The 19,098-nt window shown below is 43.5% G+C and overlaps 1 protein-coding gene across 1 annotated transcript; it reads right to left on the reverse strand.

Annotated features, from left to right (window-relative positions):
• Positions 1-4,430: 4,430 nt before the first annotated feature.
• LOC100553664 (cytochrome P450 2C11) lies at positions 4,431-16,419 on the reverse strand. The gene is made up of 9 exons (XM_003225906.4): positions 16,144-16,419; positions 14,279-14,441; positions 13,292-13,441; positions 11,432-11,592; positions 10,708-10,887; positions 10,305-10,446; positions 7,868-8,055; positions 5,956-6,097; positions 4,431-4,802 (listed from the first exon to the last, which is right to left on the reverse strand). The coding sequence occupies exons 1-9, from the start codon at positions 16,315-16,317 to the stop codon at positions 4,621-4,623; spliced, it is 1,482 nt and encodes a 493-aa protein (XP_003225954.2). The 5' UTR covers positions 16,318-16,419; the 3' UTR covers positions 4,431-4,620.
• Positions 16,420-19,098: the final 2,679 nt, after the last annotated feature.

The raw sequence follows: 19,098 nt of genomic DNA on the forward strand, positions 1-19,098 counted from the left end.
TTCCCTCTTTTCTTTCCTTCCTTCCTTCCTTCCTTCCTTCCTTCCTTCCTTCCTTCCTTCCTTCCTTCCTTCCTTCCTTCCTCCCTCCCTCCCTCCCTCCCTCCCTCCTTCCTCCCTCCCTCCCTTCCTTTCCTTTTTATTCCCTCCTTTTTCTTTCTTCTCTCTCCCTTTCTGCCTTCGCCTTCCTTTTCTTTTCTTTCCCTTCCCTACTCTCCTTCCTTCCTTCCTTCTTTCCTTCTTTCCTTCCTTTATCTACAGCATTTATATTCTCACCCCAAAGAGGACTCAGGGCAGACCACAGAACATATACAGAGCCAACATTCAATGCTGTTAGACATACAAGACAAACAACAGATAGAGGTATTATGTCGGCCTTTTTCCAACTTTGGCGTCCTGGAGGTTGTGCTCGATTCCGGCCACAAGGGGTGCTGTTGCTCCATCCTCTATGACAACGAGCCCTTGATTACAAACTTTCCTCCTGTTCTTTTGATGGGTAGCATTTCTGATATTTCCTTTTTTATGGTGCCATAAAATACCTCCCTGCTAAAGTGGTGTCTAATCTTTCTACTCACAGCTTCACAGCTGTTTTCAAACTGCTTCGGTGGACAGTGAGCTGGGCTGAAGGTCGAGCACTCACCCCAACCTGGGCTTCAAACTTCCTTCCTTCCTTCCTTCCTTCCTTCCTTCCTTCCTTCCTTCCTTCCTTCCTTCCTTCCTTCCTTCCTTCCTTCCTTCCTTCTCTCTCTCCCTTATACACATTTGCCTTCCTTTTTTCCTTCCCTCTTTTTCCTTTGCTCGCTCCACTCCCTTCTTTCCTTTTTCCTTCCTTTTTCCTTCCTCTTCTTCCCTTCTTTTTCTCCTTCCTTCCTTCCTTCCTTCCTTCCTTCCTTCCTTCCTTCCTTCCTTCCTTCCTTCCTTCCTTCCTTCTTTCCCCTCCCTTCCCTTCATACATGTGCCACCTTTCTTTCCCAGTCACCACAAAGGGCCACTTCACCTAGCAACAGCCTTTGTGGTGCAGACAAACTTACATTGTACGTACAAAAGTTGACTTTTATACACGTAGGGTATTCATGCTATTGGACTCCACTCCAACTTCTATGGCTTCCTGCTATGAAATCATGGCTGTTGTTGTTCGGTGAGGCCCCAGCAGAGGGTGAACGACCTCCTGAAACTACATCTCCCATAGTTCCATAGCATTCAGCCATGGCTACTCACGTGGGGTCCATTGGACTGCATTTATTCTACAGTGTAGATGCATTGCAAGTGTGTGGATTCTGATAGAAGGGATTTTAAGGTGAATGCTCTATAGCAGGCATGGGCAAGCTTGGGCCCTCCAGGTGTTTTGGACTCCAACTCCCACAATTCCTAACAGCCTACCGGCTGTTAGGAATTGTGGGAGTTGGAGTCCAAAACACCTGAAGGGCCCAAGCTTGCCCATACCTTCTCAATAGACTAATGTATACTTTAGATCAAGACAAAAGCAAGCCAAGGGTGAGTGGCCGAACGCGTCTCAGCGTGGGCAGAAGCAGAGCTGGACTTGGTGCGGGATGTTCCCGAATCCACTGACGTCCGGCGTGAGTTCGATTTGAGTGACACCCGGGGGGTGTTTCAGGCGGAAACTCTGCAGGATGGTTGTAACGTAGATGAAGAGCTGTTTAAAAAATTAAAACACCATTTGATGTTGGTTGGTTACCTAACAAACATCTCTCCCTCCTTATTCTTTGGCTGTATTCCTTTTGGATGAAAGGTTTTGGCTCTCAATCTCCAACCCACACATCTTGGCCCAGCTTGTCTCCTCCCCAGACAAGCGCCTCTCCGTTAATCTTTTGCTTCCAAAACTCTGGAATGTGGTGTGTGTTTTTGGTTTGTTTTCTTTTCACTTTCTTCCAAGTCCTCTGTTGACCCCTTGAAATCTGTCTGAGTCCTGGAGTTTTGGGAGTGTTGCAAAATCCAAATTATTACCCAATATGAAGCTCTGTTCTATCTTGACTCTTTGTGTCATGTTGGGCTTTTGTGGACTACAGAGAGATTACAGATTTTGGGACTCTCTATCTCGGAACAACAAGTCTAAGGATGGACCTGCACTGTAGAAATAATGCGGTTTGACACCACTTTACCTGCCTTAGCTCAATGCTATACAATCCTATGATTTGTAGTTTGGTGAGGCATTAACTCCCTGTAGCAGAGAAGGCTAAAGACCTTGTGAAAGTACAACTACCAACAATTTGATACCATTGAGCCATGGCAGCTAAAGCAGTGTCAAACTGCATTAGCCCCGCAATGTAGATGCACAGATTTATAGCAGCTTGATATCATTTTAATTACCACACCTCCATCTTATGAATCTTAGGAATTTGAAGTAATAATGAGATAATGTATATATTCATGTAGAAGTCTAAACATTGTAATCAAAATATTGACTCGAAAAACTTCGGCTGGCTTATTCATGGGTCAACTGTGATCAAAAATAGTACTGCCCATCTCCTTCTCTGGATTGAGGGTGAAATACAAGAACTTAGTCCATCTCTGGAGGACGTAAAAGCTGGACCAGTCTCCTCTATTCTTTCCACCATGGCAACGTTTCTGGCCTTTTTCAATGCCTGGAATGGGAAATCCATAATTTTGGCCCCCAAACCTGTCCTAGATTTATACAGGAGGTCAACACTAGTGCTTTCATTCAGAAAAATGGAATATAGCTCTCTGGCAAAATTTCCAAGTTCTCCACTAATCTTAAAAATTCGTAGAATGGGTCAATGACAGTCAAAGCAGCATCAAACCTCTCTAAATGTGTAGTGTAGAGACATTGACCACTAATTTGTCCATACTGGGGGATCCTGGAGTTGGAAGAAACCACAAGAGCCATCCAGTCCAACCCCGTTCCCCCATCCAGAAAGATACAACCAAAGCTCTCTTTGCTCACCCTGAGGAAGGACGATTCAGTTGTGGGTCTTCAGCAATGAGAGGTCTCCAGAGGTCCTAAAACTGGGGTCTAAGGCATACTTTCCCCCAGAATCTGTGCCCTTATCTTCTTCAGTTGCTCTGCAACGTTGGTAGCCTTCAGCTGGAGGAGGTTGCCAAGGACCGGCAGTGGCGTTGGACCTGGGGGCCAGTTTCTCCTTTTGGCCTCTACTTTCCTCCAGGCCACTAGAAGGACCAGACAGACCACCAAGAAGATGGTTGTGGTCTCCAAAAGATCCATGGCCCCTCAGCCTCTTTGTTGCCTCAGAAGGACTGACGCTCATAGGCCTTCTCCAAGGAGCATAACAGCCTTAAGATAAACCTGTAGGTAACGTTCAACCACCACCTGTTCAATGATTGCTATAAAGTTTTGGAACTGAGCCTGGGTTTGTATTTTCGGCATCTTCTTTCGCTCTCTGAGGAATGTAAAAGCCTTATTTCCTTTGCTTCTAGGGCCAAAAATAACCACATGATGTGCCCTCCATATTAACCTAGTCTTTAACTAACAAGGTGAATAGGTAGTGGATAGTGGACTTCCTGAGCCACTCTCCTTTGTGTCGTCCCTGCAAGACTTACATCCTATTGGAACTCTCATGCCCTCTAATTTTGAGGCTAAAAGTTTGGTAGCTTCTGGAATACCTCAACCATTTTTTGGTTAACTAGAAAAGTGAAATGTTGACTTCAAAGCTGTCCATGCTGAATGGAGGAACCCAGGAACAGGGAGTACATGCTGTTTTTGTTGAGAGGAGTCCATAATTCAATTTCTTTTGCCTATAGTAGAACCAAATGATTGACGACTTAGAAGGGATCAACAGAATGTCCAAAGAAAACCAGGTCACTTGGGTCATTTCCCAGTTCCCGATATACTCCTCCAGTTGGAAGAAGAGATTGATGGAAATCAAGGGGTCCTCTTGGCAGAGCCCAACTTGGACCACCAGAGAAGGCTTATCCTGGGGAACAGCAGAAGGATACCTGGTGTTGGATGTTCAGGATGCCATTGACATTCAGGGGTGAGGTCAATTTTAGTGTCTTGTTATTCAAATACCATCACCAACACTGGGAATAGTACTTCATGAGAACTTTGTGGGAGCAGAGCAGGCTGCTTGGCATGGGCTGTTCAGGATGTCACTGATGTCCAGGGTGAGTTCAATTTTGGGATCCTATAATTAAAATGGTAGCATCTACACCTGGCCTGCACAACCTGTGACCCTCCAGATATTTGGGACTCCAACTCCCAGAAGCCCTGGCCAGTCTGTCCAATGGTCAGGAATTCTGGGAGATGGAGGTCCACAGGTTCTGCAGGCCTGATCTTCATGAAGGAGACAACTTCATGAGAACTTCATGGGAGCAAAATGGCCTCTTCAATGCAGGAAGAAGCAGCATGGGACATTCAGGATGCTACTGACATCCAGTGTGAGGTCAATTTTGGGGTCTTATAATTACAATGACAACAACTACACCAAGGAGAGAACTTTATGAGAACTCCATGGGAGTAGAAGGGTTTATTAAACACAAGAAGAAAGAGAAGGGACTTGGTGTGGGATGGTCAGGATGCCATTGCCATCTGTAGTGAGGTCAGTTTTGAAATCTTGCTATTCAAACTTCACAATCTGCACTAAAAAGAAAACTTCACAAGAACTTCATGGGAGCGTAATGGGCTCCTCAGCGTGGGGAGAAGCAGAAGGGGACCTGGCGTGGGATGTTCAGAAAACCACTGACATCTGGTGTGAGGTCTATTTTGGGCACTCCGGGAGCGTGTTTGAGGGAGAAGCTTTGCAGGACGGTAGTGATGAAGATGAAGAGCTCCATCCGGGCCAGTCCTTCGCCAAGACAGTTCCTCTTTCCTGTAGGAGAGGAAAGAAGATACTTCGTTGGGGGGGGGGGGGATCGCTTACAGTCGACCCTCTGGATCCACAAATTCTTCATGAATGGATTCTACCACCCAATAATGGAAAATATTTTTTGCCATTGTATATGAAGGACAGCATTTTACCATCCGGTTATATACATGTATCCAGTGTTGCCCAGGTATGCATTTTTCAATTGAACCTTTTCTCTATCCCTAAAAAATACACTGCTCTGAGTACAGGATTCTGTCAAGAACTGAATTATTATTACCCAAGTATTGCCATCTTAAGGACTCCTTTCTCCTTCTCCAGCTCACTTCTTTCCTGTCTGGTCCTCTGAGAAGACTTCTCTTAGCACGTCTTCATGGCAGTGCTCTTTGCCTTTAGAAAGGATTCCTAGAGTGTCTTCCTGCTGATGCTCTGGCCTTCTTCTATTTGTTATATCTCCCTCTGAGGTAGCCTTTCTATCTCTATACTGCCCTCTTATGGTTGCATCTGAGCACTGCATATATAAATACCAATGTATTAGTTTTTGGGGCCCTAGTCCTGAATGAACTGGATCGTTTAGTTGAAACCCTGCCAGTATTTTAAGTTAGATAATGAAGGGTATGTGTGTCAAGTTTACTGCACATCCAGCAAGCCATGTAGGAGTCTTTGGGAAACAAACACACATACATATTTTCATTTTCAGATATATATAAAAGTTCCATCTATCAATCTATATCAGTGGTTCCCAACCTTTTTTTGACCAGGGCCCACTTTGACTCTCCAACATTAGTATCAAAAGAGTTACAAATCTGTTTTTGGTCAGATTTAGATTCAGTTTGGGGTGCTGATTCCGAAAATTGCAATGGATAGACCACATCAACTGTAGTTTCTGATACAGAACATATACCAGTAGTCACCATCTGCTCGCCCATAGAAAACCATATTTAATAATCTAGAGCTGATGTAGTCTATCCAATGCAATGGTCAGCTTTGCGGAAAGGAGTGGATTTTCATTCTCGTGGCCCACTGCTGGGTCGCGGCCTACTGGTTGAGAACCACTGATCTATATATATAGATGGGAATCTTTATAGGATTGCATGTAGATTTATAATTCAACCTAGGGCTAGTTATTCCCAAAAGCTGGCTATTCAGAAATACCTACCTGCAGAGAAAGGCATGTCAGCTCCGTTCTTCTTGAAGCGCCCATCTTTGTCCAAGAAATGCTCCGGGTTAAACTGATATGGATATGCATATTGCTTAGGATCGTGGAGTGCAGAGCTCAGGATGGGGTAGATAGTGGCCCCCTGTTCCACAAAACAAAAACAAAACACGGAAGAGAACTAGGTAAACATCTACACACAACTACTAAAATAGCCAACAATTCTTTTGCAAAGCTTTCACAAAGGCACGGTGAGACTGAGTTGCATGTGGCCCGTGATCCCCAGTTTTGGGACTCCTAAAATCAACTTAAAGGGTTCCCCAAGAATCCCAACTCCTTAATTTAATTGGTGTGAGCTTTAAGCAATTGGTGCTCCCAAACCATGTGGTGTTGCACCTCAAGTTAGCTTCACCTTGCCAAAGACACCAGGCTGCACACAGATCGTAGTCTTTTATAGTTAATTAGGAAATAAGGAAAAGAAAGTTCATAAAAAGTAAAAGTTCAGTTCCAAAAGATGGTTACAAAAACAAGGCTGTAGAATAAATCCATGTAAACATTAGGCATGAAGCAAGGTCCTTAAAATGAAGCCAAAGTCCCAGAAACAAGGATACATCCAGGCTACAAGGTAATACAGGAAAGCAGACTTGGTTCTTGATTCAAGCGAGGAAATTGCTTTGACGAAGATTTCCCTCTCAGCAGACCGTTTTAATAGCATAACATGAAGGCATTTCTTTGCCCTTTCAACTATCTCTTATTAGCTATTCTGAGATTTCCGCGCAACCCCCGAAATTCCAGATGATTAGCCCGATCTAGAGAAGCAGCCTCATCGCTTTCAAGGCCATAGGGCTCGTTAGTGTTATCAGGCTGAGGCTGGAAGCTGCTCTCCTTTTCTGCTTCTTGCACCTGAAAACCATCATCAGTAACAACATCATTTCTTCCCATGGGAAAACCTCCCTGCACGTCATCTCCCACAGCAGGGACATCCTGCCCCTGAATCCCATAATTCCCATCAGAGTCATCTTGAAACTCATCCTGAACCTGAATCCCATCATCTTGAAACTGCATCCCAGAATCCTCATCCGAGTCACACAAAGGCTGAACCACAACATGTGGAAACTCCTCCAAATTATGAAATACTCCCACCTCCACGAGGAGCCCAAGAACCACATAAGGCATGGAACTATGACTTTTCCCCTTCTCAAAATGGTGACAGGAAATGGCATCATTTTAAGAGGGAAACACAGGTACGTGTGACAGCTGTCTGCCACATTTGAGAATTATTAGATTGAACCTGTTATAGGAATATTCTGATGATGTTGTTCCAAAGTTGTAAATGAATGATATATATTTTTTCCAGCCTGAAACATGTTGATTCCATCTCAGTTCCCGGACAGATGTTGACTCTCCTTAATTGATGTCGGCAAACGTAAGGAGTCTTGTGTTGACTTCCTTCTTAATGTAATGAAACTTGTAAGCATTTCCTTAACTTAAAGAGCCGTTGTCTCTTATAATGTAAACACGTTGTTTTCCCCCAAAAGTTCAACAAGTCAACAATGTCAACAGTTAATCATTTGCCACAGTTCTCATTAGCAACTTTTAATTAAACTTCCTGAGTGTAGTTATTTTTCAGATCTCAATATTTTTGAATTGTGTCCAGAATCCATGATTCCATTGCATTGAACCATAGCAGTTAAAGTGGTTTCAACCTGCATTAAGTTGACAGTGTAGATGCACCCCCTATCTTCCTTATGGCCACCAAATGTGCCTGCAAAGACATTGGGGAAGCAAGAAGGGCCTTCTGTGGAGATTGTAGTCTTCAGGAAGGCTCATATGGAGACATATGATCCTTCAGATCTGCTGAACCTGAATAGAACTGGAACCAGAATTGGACTCCTGGTAAAACTTCAGTCAGTACCTTTGGGATGGTGAAGCCTTCCATCTCCACGTCCCTTTTCGCCATACGGATGAGGCCTAAGGGGATGAAGTCAAGGAGCCTCTGACCTTCGTGGATGGCAGCATCTGTGAAGGGCATCTCCAGGCGATCCTTCATGGTGGGCATCCGCTCCCGGCCAATCACGCGGTCTATTTCATCCTGGATTTTGGCTGAAAGGAGAATCAAAGGCAGGGTATGAACAACATCCAGAAATGTGTTGTTGAAGGCTTTCATGGCCGGGATCTCACCCTGGACCTTCCACAGATATATATAAACCTTCCTTGCTGAGTTTCTCCATACCTCACAACCTCTGAGGATGCCTGCCATAGATGTGGGTGAAGCGTGAGGAGAGAATACTTCTAGAACATGGCCATATAGCCTGGAAAACGTACAACAACCCAACATCTAGAAAGACAGCCAATGCTGTTCCTTTTCATTCACCATATTGCAATGTCTTAAGGCTTCAATATTACGTGTCCTTCTGGGTTTTCATTCAGACCTCCATGGATGTCTCCAAGATTTTGGACTTGTTTTGGTGTCAGCACCTTGGAGAGTTTCTTGTGAAATATTGCTCTAAATGAATTTATTGCATAGCATAATAATGTTGGAAGAGATTCCAGGGCCATTCAGCTCAACCCTCTTCTGCCAAAGCTCAAGGAACAGCTGATAGGATGGAGCAAAGCTATACCTGATGCTAAACAGTCAGGTTCAGTTGCTTAAAAATTTAACAAGTTGGATGGTAGGACTGAAACTGAAGCACAATAGTCTAAGGCTTCTCAAGCTATCTCATTTGAGAAACAAGCAATTATCATCTTCCAGTATTTGTACCTATTACAGGTTTTTTGTAGTGTCTAACGCACAGGTCGAGGGACGGTCATTACAATTTCTTGATTTCTCCCTTTTAAAATATGGAGCAGTTTAGTGGAAGAAACAGAAACAGTGTGGTATAGGAATTTGGGCATTCCTATACCAACTTCAGGGAAACATGGGAACCCACTGACAGAGCGCAAGTCACATTCTCTCCTCTGAAGGCCCCTCCGAAAAATAACTGGCCAAGAAAACCCCCTGATGAGGTCACCTTAGAACTGCCAGACATTAGAAATTACTTGAAGTCACTCAATAACAAAGAAAAAGAAGAATCATTCCTGGTGTGCCATGACCTGAGATGTTTTCCTTGTGAAAATAATTGGTGCATATTTGAGAATATACAGCAAGATAGGAGAGATAAGAGAAATCTGGAGCTGAGTCATGTTGGGAGGCTGGGAGTCTTGCTTTGAGAGGTGAGTGAGAAGGAAGAGGAGGTAGAAGAGGCAACAAGGGGATCAGCAACTCTTGATTTAATATTAACAAATGTGGAAGACCTAATCAATACAGTCGAAGTGGTTGGATCCTTAGGGGCAAGTGACCATGTGCTCCTGCAGTTTGCCATACAAAGGAAGGCTGAAACTAAGACAAGTCAAACCCGCATTCTGGACTTTAGGAGAGCTGACTTCCAAAAAATGAAGGAAATACTGAGCGGCATTCCATGAACGCCAATATTAAAAGACAAGGGAGTTAAGGATGGATGGGAGTTTTTAAAAAGTGAAATGCTCAAGGCGCAAATGCAAACAGTGCCAACAAAGAAAAAAATATGACAAGTGCGAAGAAGCCAGAATGGATGTCCAAAGACCTTCTAACTGGGCTAAGACTCAAAAGAGACATGCACAAGAAGTGGAAAAGGGGAGAAATCACCAAAGAAGAATTCAAACGTATAGCCAACTCCTGTAGGGAAAAGGTTCGCAAGGCTAAAGTGCAAAATGAGTTCAGGCTTGCCAGGGACATTAAAAACAACAAAAAGGGCTTTTTTGCTTATGTTGGTAGAAAAAGGAAGAACAAGGAGGCGATAGGGCCTCTGCGAGGAGAAGATGGGGTGATGGCGACAGGGGACAGGGAAAAGGCAGAAATGCTCAATGCCTTCTTTGCCTCGGTCTTCTCACAAAATGAAAGCCATCTTCAACCTCAGCAACATGAAATGGACGAAGGATTGGGGGAAATCCAACCCCAAATAGGGAAACAAGTTGTCCAGGAACACCTGGCCGCTCTAAACAAATTCTAAACATCAGCCTCCCCAAATAGGTTAATCCAAAATTTGGATTATTTTAGTAACCTCGGTTAGAGTGAATCATATTGAAACTGAGAGTGAATCATATTGAAACTGAGAGTCATGACAAATTCTATCAGTACAGAAGATCTGCAGTTGAGACAACAAACGGGATTCCAGACACAAGGAAGGAGACAGTCAAGGACACCTGGGGAGGTATATTTCTCTTTGCCATTCCAAGATAAGATGCTCCAGGTGTAACTGTTTATGGGACCGCCAGCTGGAAACATGACTCAAGTGCTACAGGAAAAGACAATGGACTCAATCACTGGGAAATACCTTGGACATCTGGGTGCTCTACCAACGTCATGAAGAAATATCTCATGGTGGTGCTGCTGGTTTCTGTTCCAGCGATAAATAAATCATAAATGGTCATCATCAGATTCTCTTTAGTAAATTCCGTTGTGGGGTTGTTCTTCTCCTGCAAAGGGAGAGAATTATGATGGAACCATCATCCACAAAACAAATGTCCACAAAACAAAGCCTGGATATCTTCTTGCAACGTGAAATAATTTGATACCACGTTAACTGCCATCACTACATCCTATGGAATCCTGTGATTTGTAGTTTGCTGTGGCACCATTGTTCTCTGGCTAAGAAGGAGAAATATCCCAGAAAATCACAACCTCCAGAATTCACTGGGGATTTACCTGTCTTGTCCCATCCATCCCTCAAGTCCCACCTGCTCCATTTTGAGGAGGAAGGCATCTACGAAATTCTGAGGGACATCAGTGTGATCCAAGATCTTCTCATTCTCTTCTACCTTTCGGGCAATAAAGGCCTGGACACCATAGATGTTTTTGAAGAAGGTTTGGTGAGGACCAGGCAGATAGTCCATAATCCAGGGGAAGAAGTTGTAGAGCTGAAGGGGAGAAGAAGAGGGAGAGAACAAGGATGTGAATCCCTTGAAGAATTAAATCCAGCTGCTTAATGAATTTGATACAAATTGCAACTACCAGGGACAACCGTCATGGACCTTTTACATGGACCTTGGAACAGGAGTTACAGGGGAGACATCTTTTTTCATGGTCATGTCATCAAGTGGACACCTAGGGCATTTCTACTGAGGCCACCCCTTATGATGGTGTCTCCAGATGTGGTCTGAACCCTCCTAGTAGCACCACTAGTCCAAAAAGCAATCTTTCCTCTCTGCAGTCCTACGTCAACTGATTCCAAGCTGCTTTCCATTCCTTGGGTGCCCTTTCCTCCTTCTCCATCTCTTCCTCATCCCTTCTTCTTCCTCCTCATCCTCCACCTCCTCTTCCTTTTCTCCACCATTGCTTCCTCCTCCTTCTCCTCCACCTCCTATTCTTCCTCCTCTCCCATCCTCCCCCTTCCTCTCGTCTTCTTCTCCCTGTTCTCCTTCTCCTCCTCTCCCTCTTCTCCATCTCCCTTCTCCTCTTCACCTGTCCTGAGACTGAGCTCTCCAGTCGGACACCATCAATGAGCTGCTTAAGGATCTGGAGGTACTCCTCATCATGGTAGTCAAACCGTTTCCCCAGAAGGATGTGGCTGATCACATTTGATGTGACACAGTTGAAAAGGTGTTGTGGGTTGAAGGCCTGCCCTGGGTGGAAAGAGAGCAAAAGTGGTAGAGGTTTGAGAATGGAACATGGACTGTAGGAGATCAGAGTTTGAATCTGACTGTTATTTGATGTTTCACCAGTGCTAGGAGAACCCTCCATCCTTTCTGCAAGTGACATTTCTTTCATGGAATCACCACCTTGTTGTTGTCAAGTAGGACCATGGTTAAAGGGAATCTGTGCCTGGTAAGCCATATGCTAAAAAGCAGATAGACCAGGACAGAGAAACCAACTGACCAAGTTGAAGATAAGTCACAGAGGTTGATTTCAATTTGACCAAAACAGATGCATGTACAGCAATTTTGCTTCAAAACGTACAAGCATAAACATACAGAGAAATACAAGATATCTTATACAGTTCTGATAACTATTCAGACTTCCTGACCCTTCCTCTAATTGGCCAGAAAAGAGGCTGCCTAAGATTTATGCCAGGATTGGTTGGCGGCGGGAATGGCAGCCTGGGATTGGTCAGAGTGAAGGACTGGTCAGCTGGGAGGGGATGGTCTGGGAAAACAAGGAGTAAAGATATGAAGACGGGCCTCTGATAATAATAATAATAATAATAATAATAATAATAATAATAATAATAATAATAATAATAACTTTATTTTTATACCCTGCCCCATCTCCCCGAAGGGACTCGGGGCGGCTTACATGGGGCCTTGCCTGATAAAACAATCAAATATCAAAACACAGCAATAAAACAGTTATCCAATAAAAACATCTGATGTTTTTTCTTGTGTCAAAGAAAGATAGGAGCTTTAAAAAAAAAGGTGTAAGACCCAAGGGACAAAGGGTGATGATCTCTGTAGTCAATTGTCTGAGTCTAAAATAAAGGAGGTCTCCCATCTGTCAGACTTTCAAATTCACCTTGAATTTATCTTATAAAGACCAATGGAAAGTGTGTAGGTGAGGACAAGCTATTACAAACCCACAACTTTGCATATCTCATCTTTGTTTTCCATTACCCTCTTATCACTTCTAGATGTATATATAGACTAGCTTTGCCCAGCCACGCATTGCTGTGGCTTATGGGAATCCTTTGTTGGCCAGGTGGAATAGCAGTGAATAGCCTTGCAGTCTCAAAGCCTGGCCATTTTCTGGAGTAGCTGGAGCTTTTTGTTGTATGAATGTAGAGGCAGGGATGAGGGGTTGTGCTGCCAAGTTTAGTGTTTCTGGGATGTGTAGTTTTGTTGTTTTGTCCTAGGCCGAAATTTCATGACCCTTTTATATATATAGATTACTACAGATAACTGCTCCATCTATCTTGAGGGACGGAAGAAGAAACGGAATGTCACAGTGGCTCTTGGAGATGGCTTCTATATCTGGAAGCTAACTTTGGGAGCCACTGTATCCAACCTTGGATTCCACGCCCTCCAGGAAAAAAAAACCTCTTATCTTTTAATAGATTTCCTAAAACAGCAAAGAAGGTTTTTCTTTTCCTTTTGAAGAACCATCCTGTTTAATCACCTTAAATTCAAAGCACCAGACCGGTGGGCTTCAGTAATACATGTACTAGCTAGAAATCCAAATTCAAAGTTAAGTTCGTAGCAATGACTAGGAAAGTAGTATTTCACCCAATGGCCACCTTAAGTAACCAGATAACAAAAACGATGAAGGTCGCATTACTTCTCAATTGGATTAACTATTTAAAAGTGCCAGGTGCCAAGGATAAACACTCACCTCTTTTGTCCCTGAGCTCCTTCATCAGGTGCTCTGCCTCCTCCTGGATGCGTTCCTCGATGCTCTTCTTTCCCATCCCAAAGTTCCTCAAGGTCATGAGGGAGAAGCGGCGAAGTTGGACCCACCGCTCATTGTTGGACATGATGATGCCTGGAAGAGAGGGGACAAAAGAGGACTGAATGTGGGACGTGACACTGCTTCCAATGCAATGTGATAAAAGAGTCGGACGCACAGATGCTAAGCTCCGGCAGAACTATGTAAATATTGTACAAAGCTGCAATGAAAGTAAAAGCCGCTGGTTTCAGCTGACAGCTGGGATTTATTTCTGTGTGACTGAGCAGATTGCCAGATCATTGGAGGAGGAGGAAAATTGAGACAGGAGGTGATTGAGTCTCAATTTAACCATTTCCTAACAAGATTATGTGTATAAATGTGCCTTCAGGTCCCTTCTTGAAATATGGTGACCCATGAATCTCACAGAGTTTCTTTAGGCAAGGAATCCTCAGAAGTACTTTTGCCATTGCTTTCCCCTGAAATACAGCCTATAGTACCTGGTCTTCCAAGGCAGTCCCCTCACCATGAGATCTGGTCCCATTAGGTTATTTGGGCAGGCTAGGATCTATCATACTTGTATAGTTGGTTTGATGCAGGATCTCCATATACAGCAGTTCAAGAACAGGCAGATACCTAGAAAATAAGAGTGTTTGGACAGTGGAACCAAGAGTCCAAAGAGAGTTTGCGGGTCCAGAGAAGGAGACCCATCAGCTTTCTTTGGGCAATTGGGTCCACCGTCCAACTGTTTTATTCTTGGCAAGTTCTTTCTTATGTTCAATTACATGGTTTTGGAATGGAAATGGAGTGGAAAGTAGACCTTAGAGAAAAAGGTGGGGTAAATAACAACAACAACAACAACAACAACAACAACCTTCCAACTAAGACATGCACTCTGCAGAAACAACAACAATAATGAAAACATCAGTTACAAACCGAGTCCTTTGTTGGTCTTATCTGACGTCGGGAAGCTTCCCCTGTTGAGGAATTCATCTCCGCTATCCACTAAAACCTTCTTCACCACATCATAGCCATAGACGATGACCACTGGGTCTAAGCCAAAATACAGCATGAAGACCGATCCGTACTTTTTACTCATCTGCAAAAACATTCGAGGAATGTCAGGATAGGTGTTGGAGCTAACAGAGCCAAATGTATTATATTTTGCAATAAAGGCAATGAAAAACAAGCTACATCTGGAAAACAGATGATTAGTTCTGTCTAGGGTAAACCCTAGTCTCTAGGGCAGCAGAAAACAAGCTTGCTCCCTCCTCCTTATGACTTCCCCTCACATATGTATACATGGCTATCATGTCTCCTCTCAGCCTTTTCTTCTGCAGGCTAAACATGCCCAGTTCTTTAAGCCGCTCCTCATAGGGCTTGTTCTCCAGATCCTTGATCATTTTAGTCACCCTCTTCTGGACGCTTTCCAGCTTGTCAATATCTCCCTTCAATTGCGGTGCCCAAAATTGGACGCAGTGTGATTCCAGGTGTGGTCTGACCAAGGCAGAATAGAGGGGAGCAGGACTTCCCTGGATCTAGATGCTATTCCCTATTGATGCAGGTCAAAATCCCATTGGCTTTTTTCCACTGCCGCATCACATTGTTGGCTCGTGTTTAACTTGTTGTCCACGAGGACTCCAAGATCTTTTTCACACGTACTGCTGTCTAGCCAGGCATCGTCCCCCATTCTGTATCTTTGATTTCCATTTTTTCTGCCAAAGTGAAGTATCTTGCATTTGTCCCTGTTGAACTTCATTTTGTTAGTTTCGGCCAATCATCTCTCTAGTCTGTCAAGATCGTTTTGAATTCTGCTCCTGTCTTCTGGAGTGTTGGCTCTCCCTCCCAGTTTGGTGTCGTCTGCAAACTTGATGATCGTGCCTTCTAACCCTTCGTCTAAGTCGTTAATAAAGACATTGAACAGAACCGGGCCCAGGGCGGAGCCCTGCTTGTGGCACTCCACTCGTGACTTCTTTCTTTGCCCCTAATAACTGTGATACCAACGCGCTTTGGCTTTCTGCCCCAGAGAAAAAATCTCTTGTAAAAATTCCATATCTCCAAGTGGAACAATGACACTGGCCAAGACACATTTTGGTGCCTCAAATATTGGCCCTGCTTCCCTTTCCCCCTCAGCCACTTAAGCAGAAAGGGCCTGAAACGGTTTGACACCACTTGTAACTGGCATGGCTCCGTGCTATGGAATCCTGGGAGTTGTAGTTTGGTGAGGCAGGGAAAGCTGAAGACCTTCTCAAACCACAACTCCCATTATCACAGAATTGGGCCATGGCAGCTAAAGTAATATCAAACTGGATTCATTCAGTAGTGTAGCTGCACCCATACTCAGGATTCCTATTGGCTTCACAGGTTGGATGTACACGGTCATATCATCCAGATTATCAAAGTAGATAATACAGATCATCTGCTTTGAACTAGATTATATGAGTCTGCATGGCTCTATAATCCAATTCAAAACTGATAACACTATGTAACAAAACAAAGTCTTTGCCGTTCAATAAACCTTTCCATATTTTTTTGATAGATCCAATTAGGAAATGACATTTATAACCCAGGAACAAGAATTGTGTTACATGGTGTAATCCAGATTTCATATGGCAGTGTAGATGGGCCACAGTCAAAGCCTGGGGAGATCCCTCCTTTCTTGTACCAGGGCAGCTAGAATCCCTCCTCTCAAACCCATGTCTGGATGAAACATTCTGTGGGTTGCATTTGAGGGGTAAAGGGAACTTCTCCCAACTCTGGTTGTTGGGTTCAGAAACCATGTCCAAGATCTCCCTCCTTACCTTCTTAAACTGTTCTGCAATATTGGTGGGCTTCAGCTGGAGGAGGTTGCCAATGAGCGGGAGCGGCGTTGGGCCCGGGGGCCAGTTCCTCCTCTTGGCCTCCACTTTCCTCCAGGCCACAAACAGGACCAGGAAGACCACCAGGAAGAGGGTGGTGGTCCCCAAAACCTCCATGGCTCTTCAGCTCTTTTCTCTCTCTTTTGTGGTGTGGAAAGCAGCAACGAGACTGAAGTCCAGAGATAGACTTTCTCTGAAGTCCAAAATCCAAATCAACAAAAAGTGTGAAATGAGTTCAGTCATCATCAGAAAAAAAAATCACGGTTATATAACCATGGAACAGAGCCCATGTTTGCATTCGTCCTTGATTTACCTGATCTGTTTCTCAACTCTCTCCTGGGATAAGAGTCAAGTTGGTTCAGGTCAAGTTAAGGACAGAGTTTCCACACAAATGAAAAGGAGGCTCCACACTTGCTGGGCTTAAGGGTACAGAACCTCTATGAAAGCGGGGGAAACCCATATTGAAAAAAGAATTCTTTAAAAAAAACCTTTGAAAGCACCTTGCTATTAATGTTTAGGTCATTTGGGGCAACTCTATGAATTCGTAGGAGTCAAACTCCCCAATGCGGCATGATGATTGTCCTTCACAGATATTTTTTAAGCAGAAACTAAATAGTTCTATTAAAAAACATCCAAATAACAATACTTATTATTTATATAAAAAAAGTATTTCCCCGGTATTTAGAGTACAAAGAAGAAACAGACAAACAAAATTTATGTAAAAAATTACAATTTTCTGCACAAAAACACAGAAGGTGAGAATTTTCTGCAGAATACATCCAAAATTTTGAAGATCTCCTTTGATCTAGGATTTCCCCTAATGCAGTGGTTCTGAACCGTAGGTACCCAGGCTTTTTGGCATACAATTCCCAGAAATCCCAGTCAGATGCCCAGCTGTTAGGATTTCTGGGAGTTTAAGGCCAAAACATCTGTGGACCCACAGGTTGAGAACCACTGCTCTAATGGGATTTTCTAACACTCAACAAAATGACCAATACTATTACAGATATATGAACTAGCTTAATTGAGCAGTATTTTGCAAATATAGAGCAAATATAGTGTATAGGAGACCTATGTGGGGAAGAGACTATTTATGAGAATCGTAGCTCCAAAGTCCAGCTGTATATCCCTTTCTCTGATTTTGCAAAAAAAATATATATGCAAAAACACTTCCCCAGTTTACAAAAGAAGCAGAAAAAAATTGAGACAAATCCTCCTTCTAATCCAAGCAGAGGGCAAGATATTTCATCTGACCCTTGTTAGAACCATATGCAAATAGATCTCGAAGTGCCTTTAAGACTAAGAAGAAGTTGCAGTATAACTTTGGTAGACTTAGGGTACAGCTACACTGTAGGATTAATGCAATCTGATGCTACTTTTAACTTCACTGACTCAATGCTGTGGAATCCTGGGATTTGTAGTTTGGTGGGGTATTCTTGTGCAGAGGAGGCTAAAGACCTTGTCAAATGACAACTCCCATGATTCCATAGCACTGAGCCCTGGCAGTTTAAGTGTGGTCAGACTACATTCATTCTACAGTGTAGGTTTGCCTATAAAGTGAGTTGAAACTGGGAAGATAATTTGGACTCACCTGGAATTCATATCTGGCTGTTTTCATGATATTTATCAACTTCCGGTGAGTATGAGTATCACTTTTAGAGGTTATACTGGCTTTGCTCTGTTTTGGAGTTTGCCGGAAAATCCAGAGTATCTGGTGGTTTTGGAGCAGTCCGGACAATGGGATCAAGTCCAATTTGAACCAGCACCAGCACCTTTTCTCTGTGGTCATCAGCACAGGGAAAGGGGGTGGATCATGCCCATGTCACTGCCAATATCACTGTATGATGGTGGAAGTAGCATTGGGATGGAGTGTGATGGTGGCTGGGAACCGGAAAGGAGATAGGCAACAGCACTCTTTTTGTGCCCAGGGTGCTAACTAGAACGGGACACAGGAGTATTCCAGGTAAGGTCTCACCACCTTCATCTGTAGGGAAATGTGGGGAGTCCTTCCACCACTGGGCTCCTTGCTATATTGGGGGGCCAACGTCAACCTCAGTATTGCCAATGGCAAAAAAGGATGAGCAGGAGGTCAAACCATTGCATATGAGTTGCCTGAGCACTGTGTACCAAAAAGGAGCCAAGAATGTTTACTGATTATTTTATTTAAAAATAGGGAGTAGAAGAAAGAAGAGAATACCAACAATGACATGGTCTATATTAGAAATATTGAGGATTATTGGAATACAATTGTAGGCGAAATGTCACCAAGATAAACAATTATTCTATGCAAAGCAAGCTACAGTTCTGTTCTGACTAAGGGTGCATCTATCAATGTTTGAATGAACTCAGTATGGCACCACTTTGACTGCCATGGATTTATGCTATGGAGTCCTGGGAGTTGTAGTTTAGTGAGTCACGGCCACTCTTGGGCTGAAAAGGCTAAAGATCTTGCAAAACTAAAACTCCCAGGACTCCATATTAAAGATAATGTAGATCCAAACTGCATTCATTCTACACTATAGATGCGCCCAAAGACTGGCTAAACTGGTGGAACATGAAACAAGTGATTTTAAAGCTCCAGATTGTAGTGGTTAACTAGGACTGCGGATAAGAGGATCTGTGCCTGGCAGGCATATGCTACACCAGATAGGCCAGGACAGAGAAACCCACTCACCAGGTTGAAGACAAACCACAGAGATCTATTATGATTTAGCCAAAAAGTACAGCAATTTGCTTCAAAATGTGCAGGGGAAGGTTATTATGGCTCGACAAAAAGATGACCTATTGATAGCATGCAAAACCCTGGAAAACAAAATTAGTGGTTGTTTGGATGGCGACTTTGATCCAGCACAGAAGAAAGGTTGCATCTCTTCCTAATCTGAAAGATGGACTTTTGAG

The sequence above is a fragment of the Anolis carolinensis genome, chromosome 6 (assembly GCF_035594765.1).
Source record: "Anolis carolinensis isolate JA03-04 chromosome 6, rAnoCar3.1.pri, whole genome shotgun sequence".
Classification (NCBI taxonomy): Eukaryota; Metazoa; Chordata; class Lepidosauria; order Squamata; family Dactyloidae; genus Anolis; species Anolis carolinensis.

Excerpts from the sequence above, each read along its gene's own strand:
- LOC100553664 (XM_003225906.4), bottom strand. The coding sequence starts at position 16,317 with ATGGAGGTTTTGGGGACCACCACCCTCTTCCTGGTGGTCTTCCTGGTC. Across the intron at positions 10,888-11,431 it reads AGAGCTCAGTCTCAGGACAG|CTCTACAACTTCTTCCCCTG; the intron begins GTGAAGAGGAGA and ends TCTCCCCTTCAG. Across the intron at positions 8,056-10,304 it reads AGAGCACCCAGATGTCCAAG|CCAAAATCCAGGATGAAATA; the intron begins GTATTTCCCAGT and ends TTCTCCTTTCAG.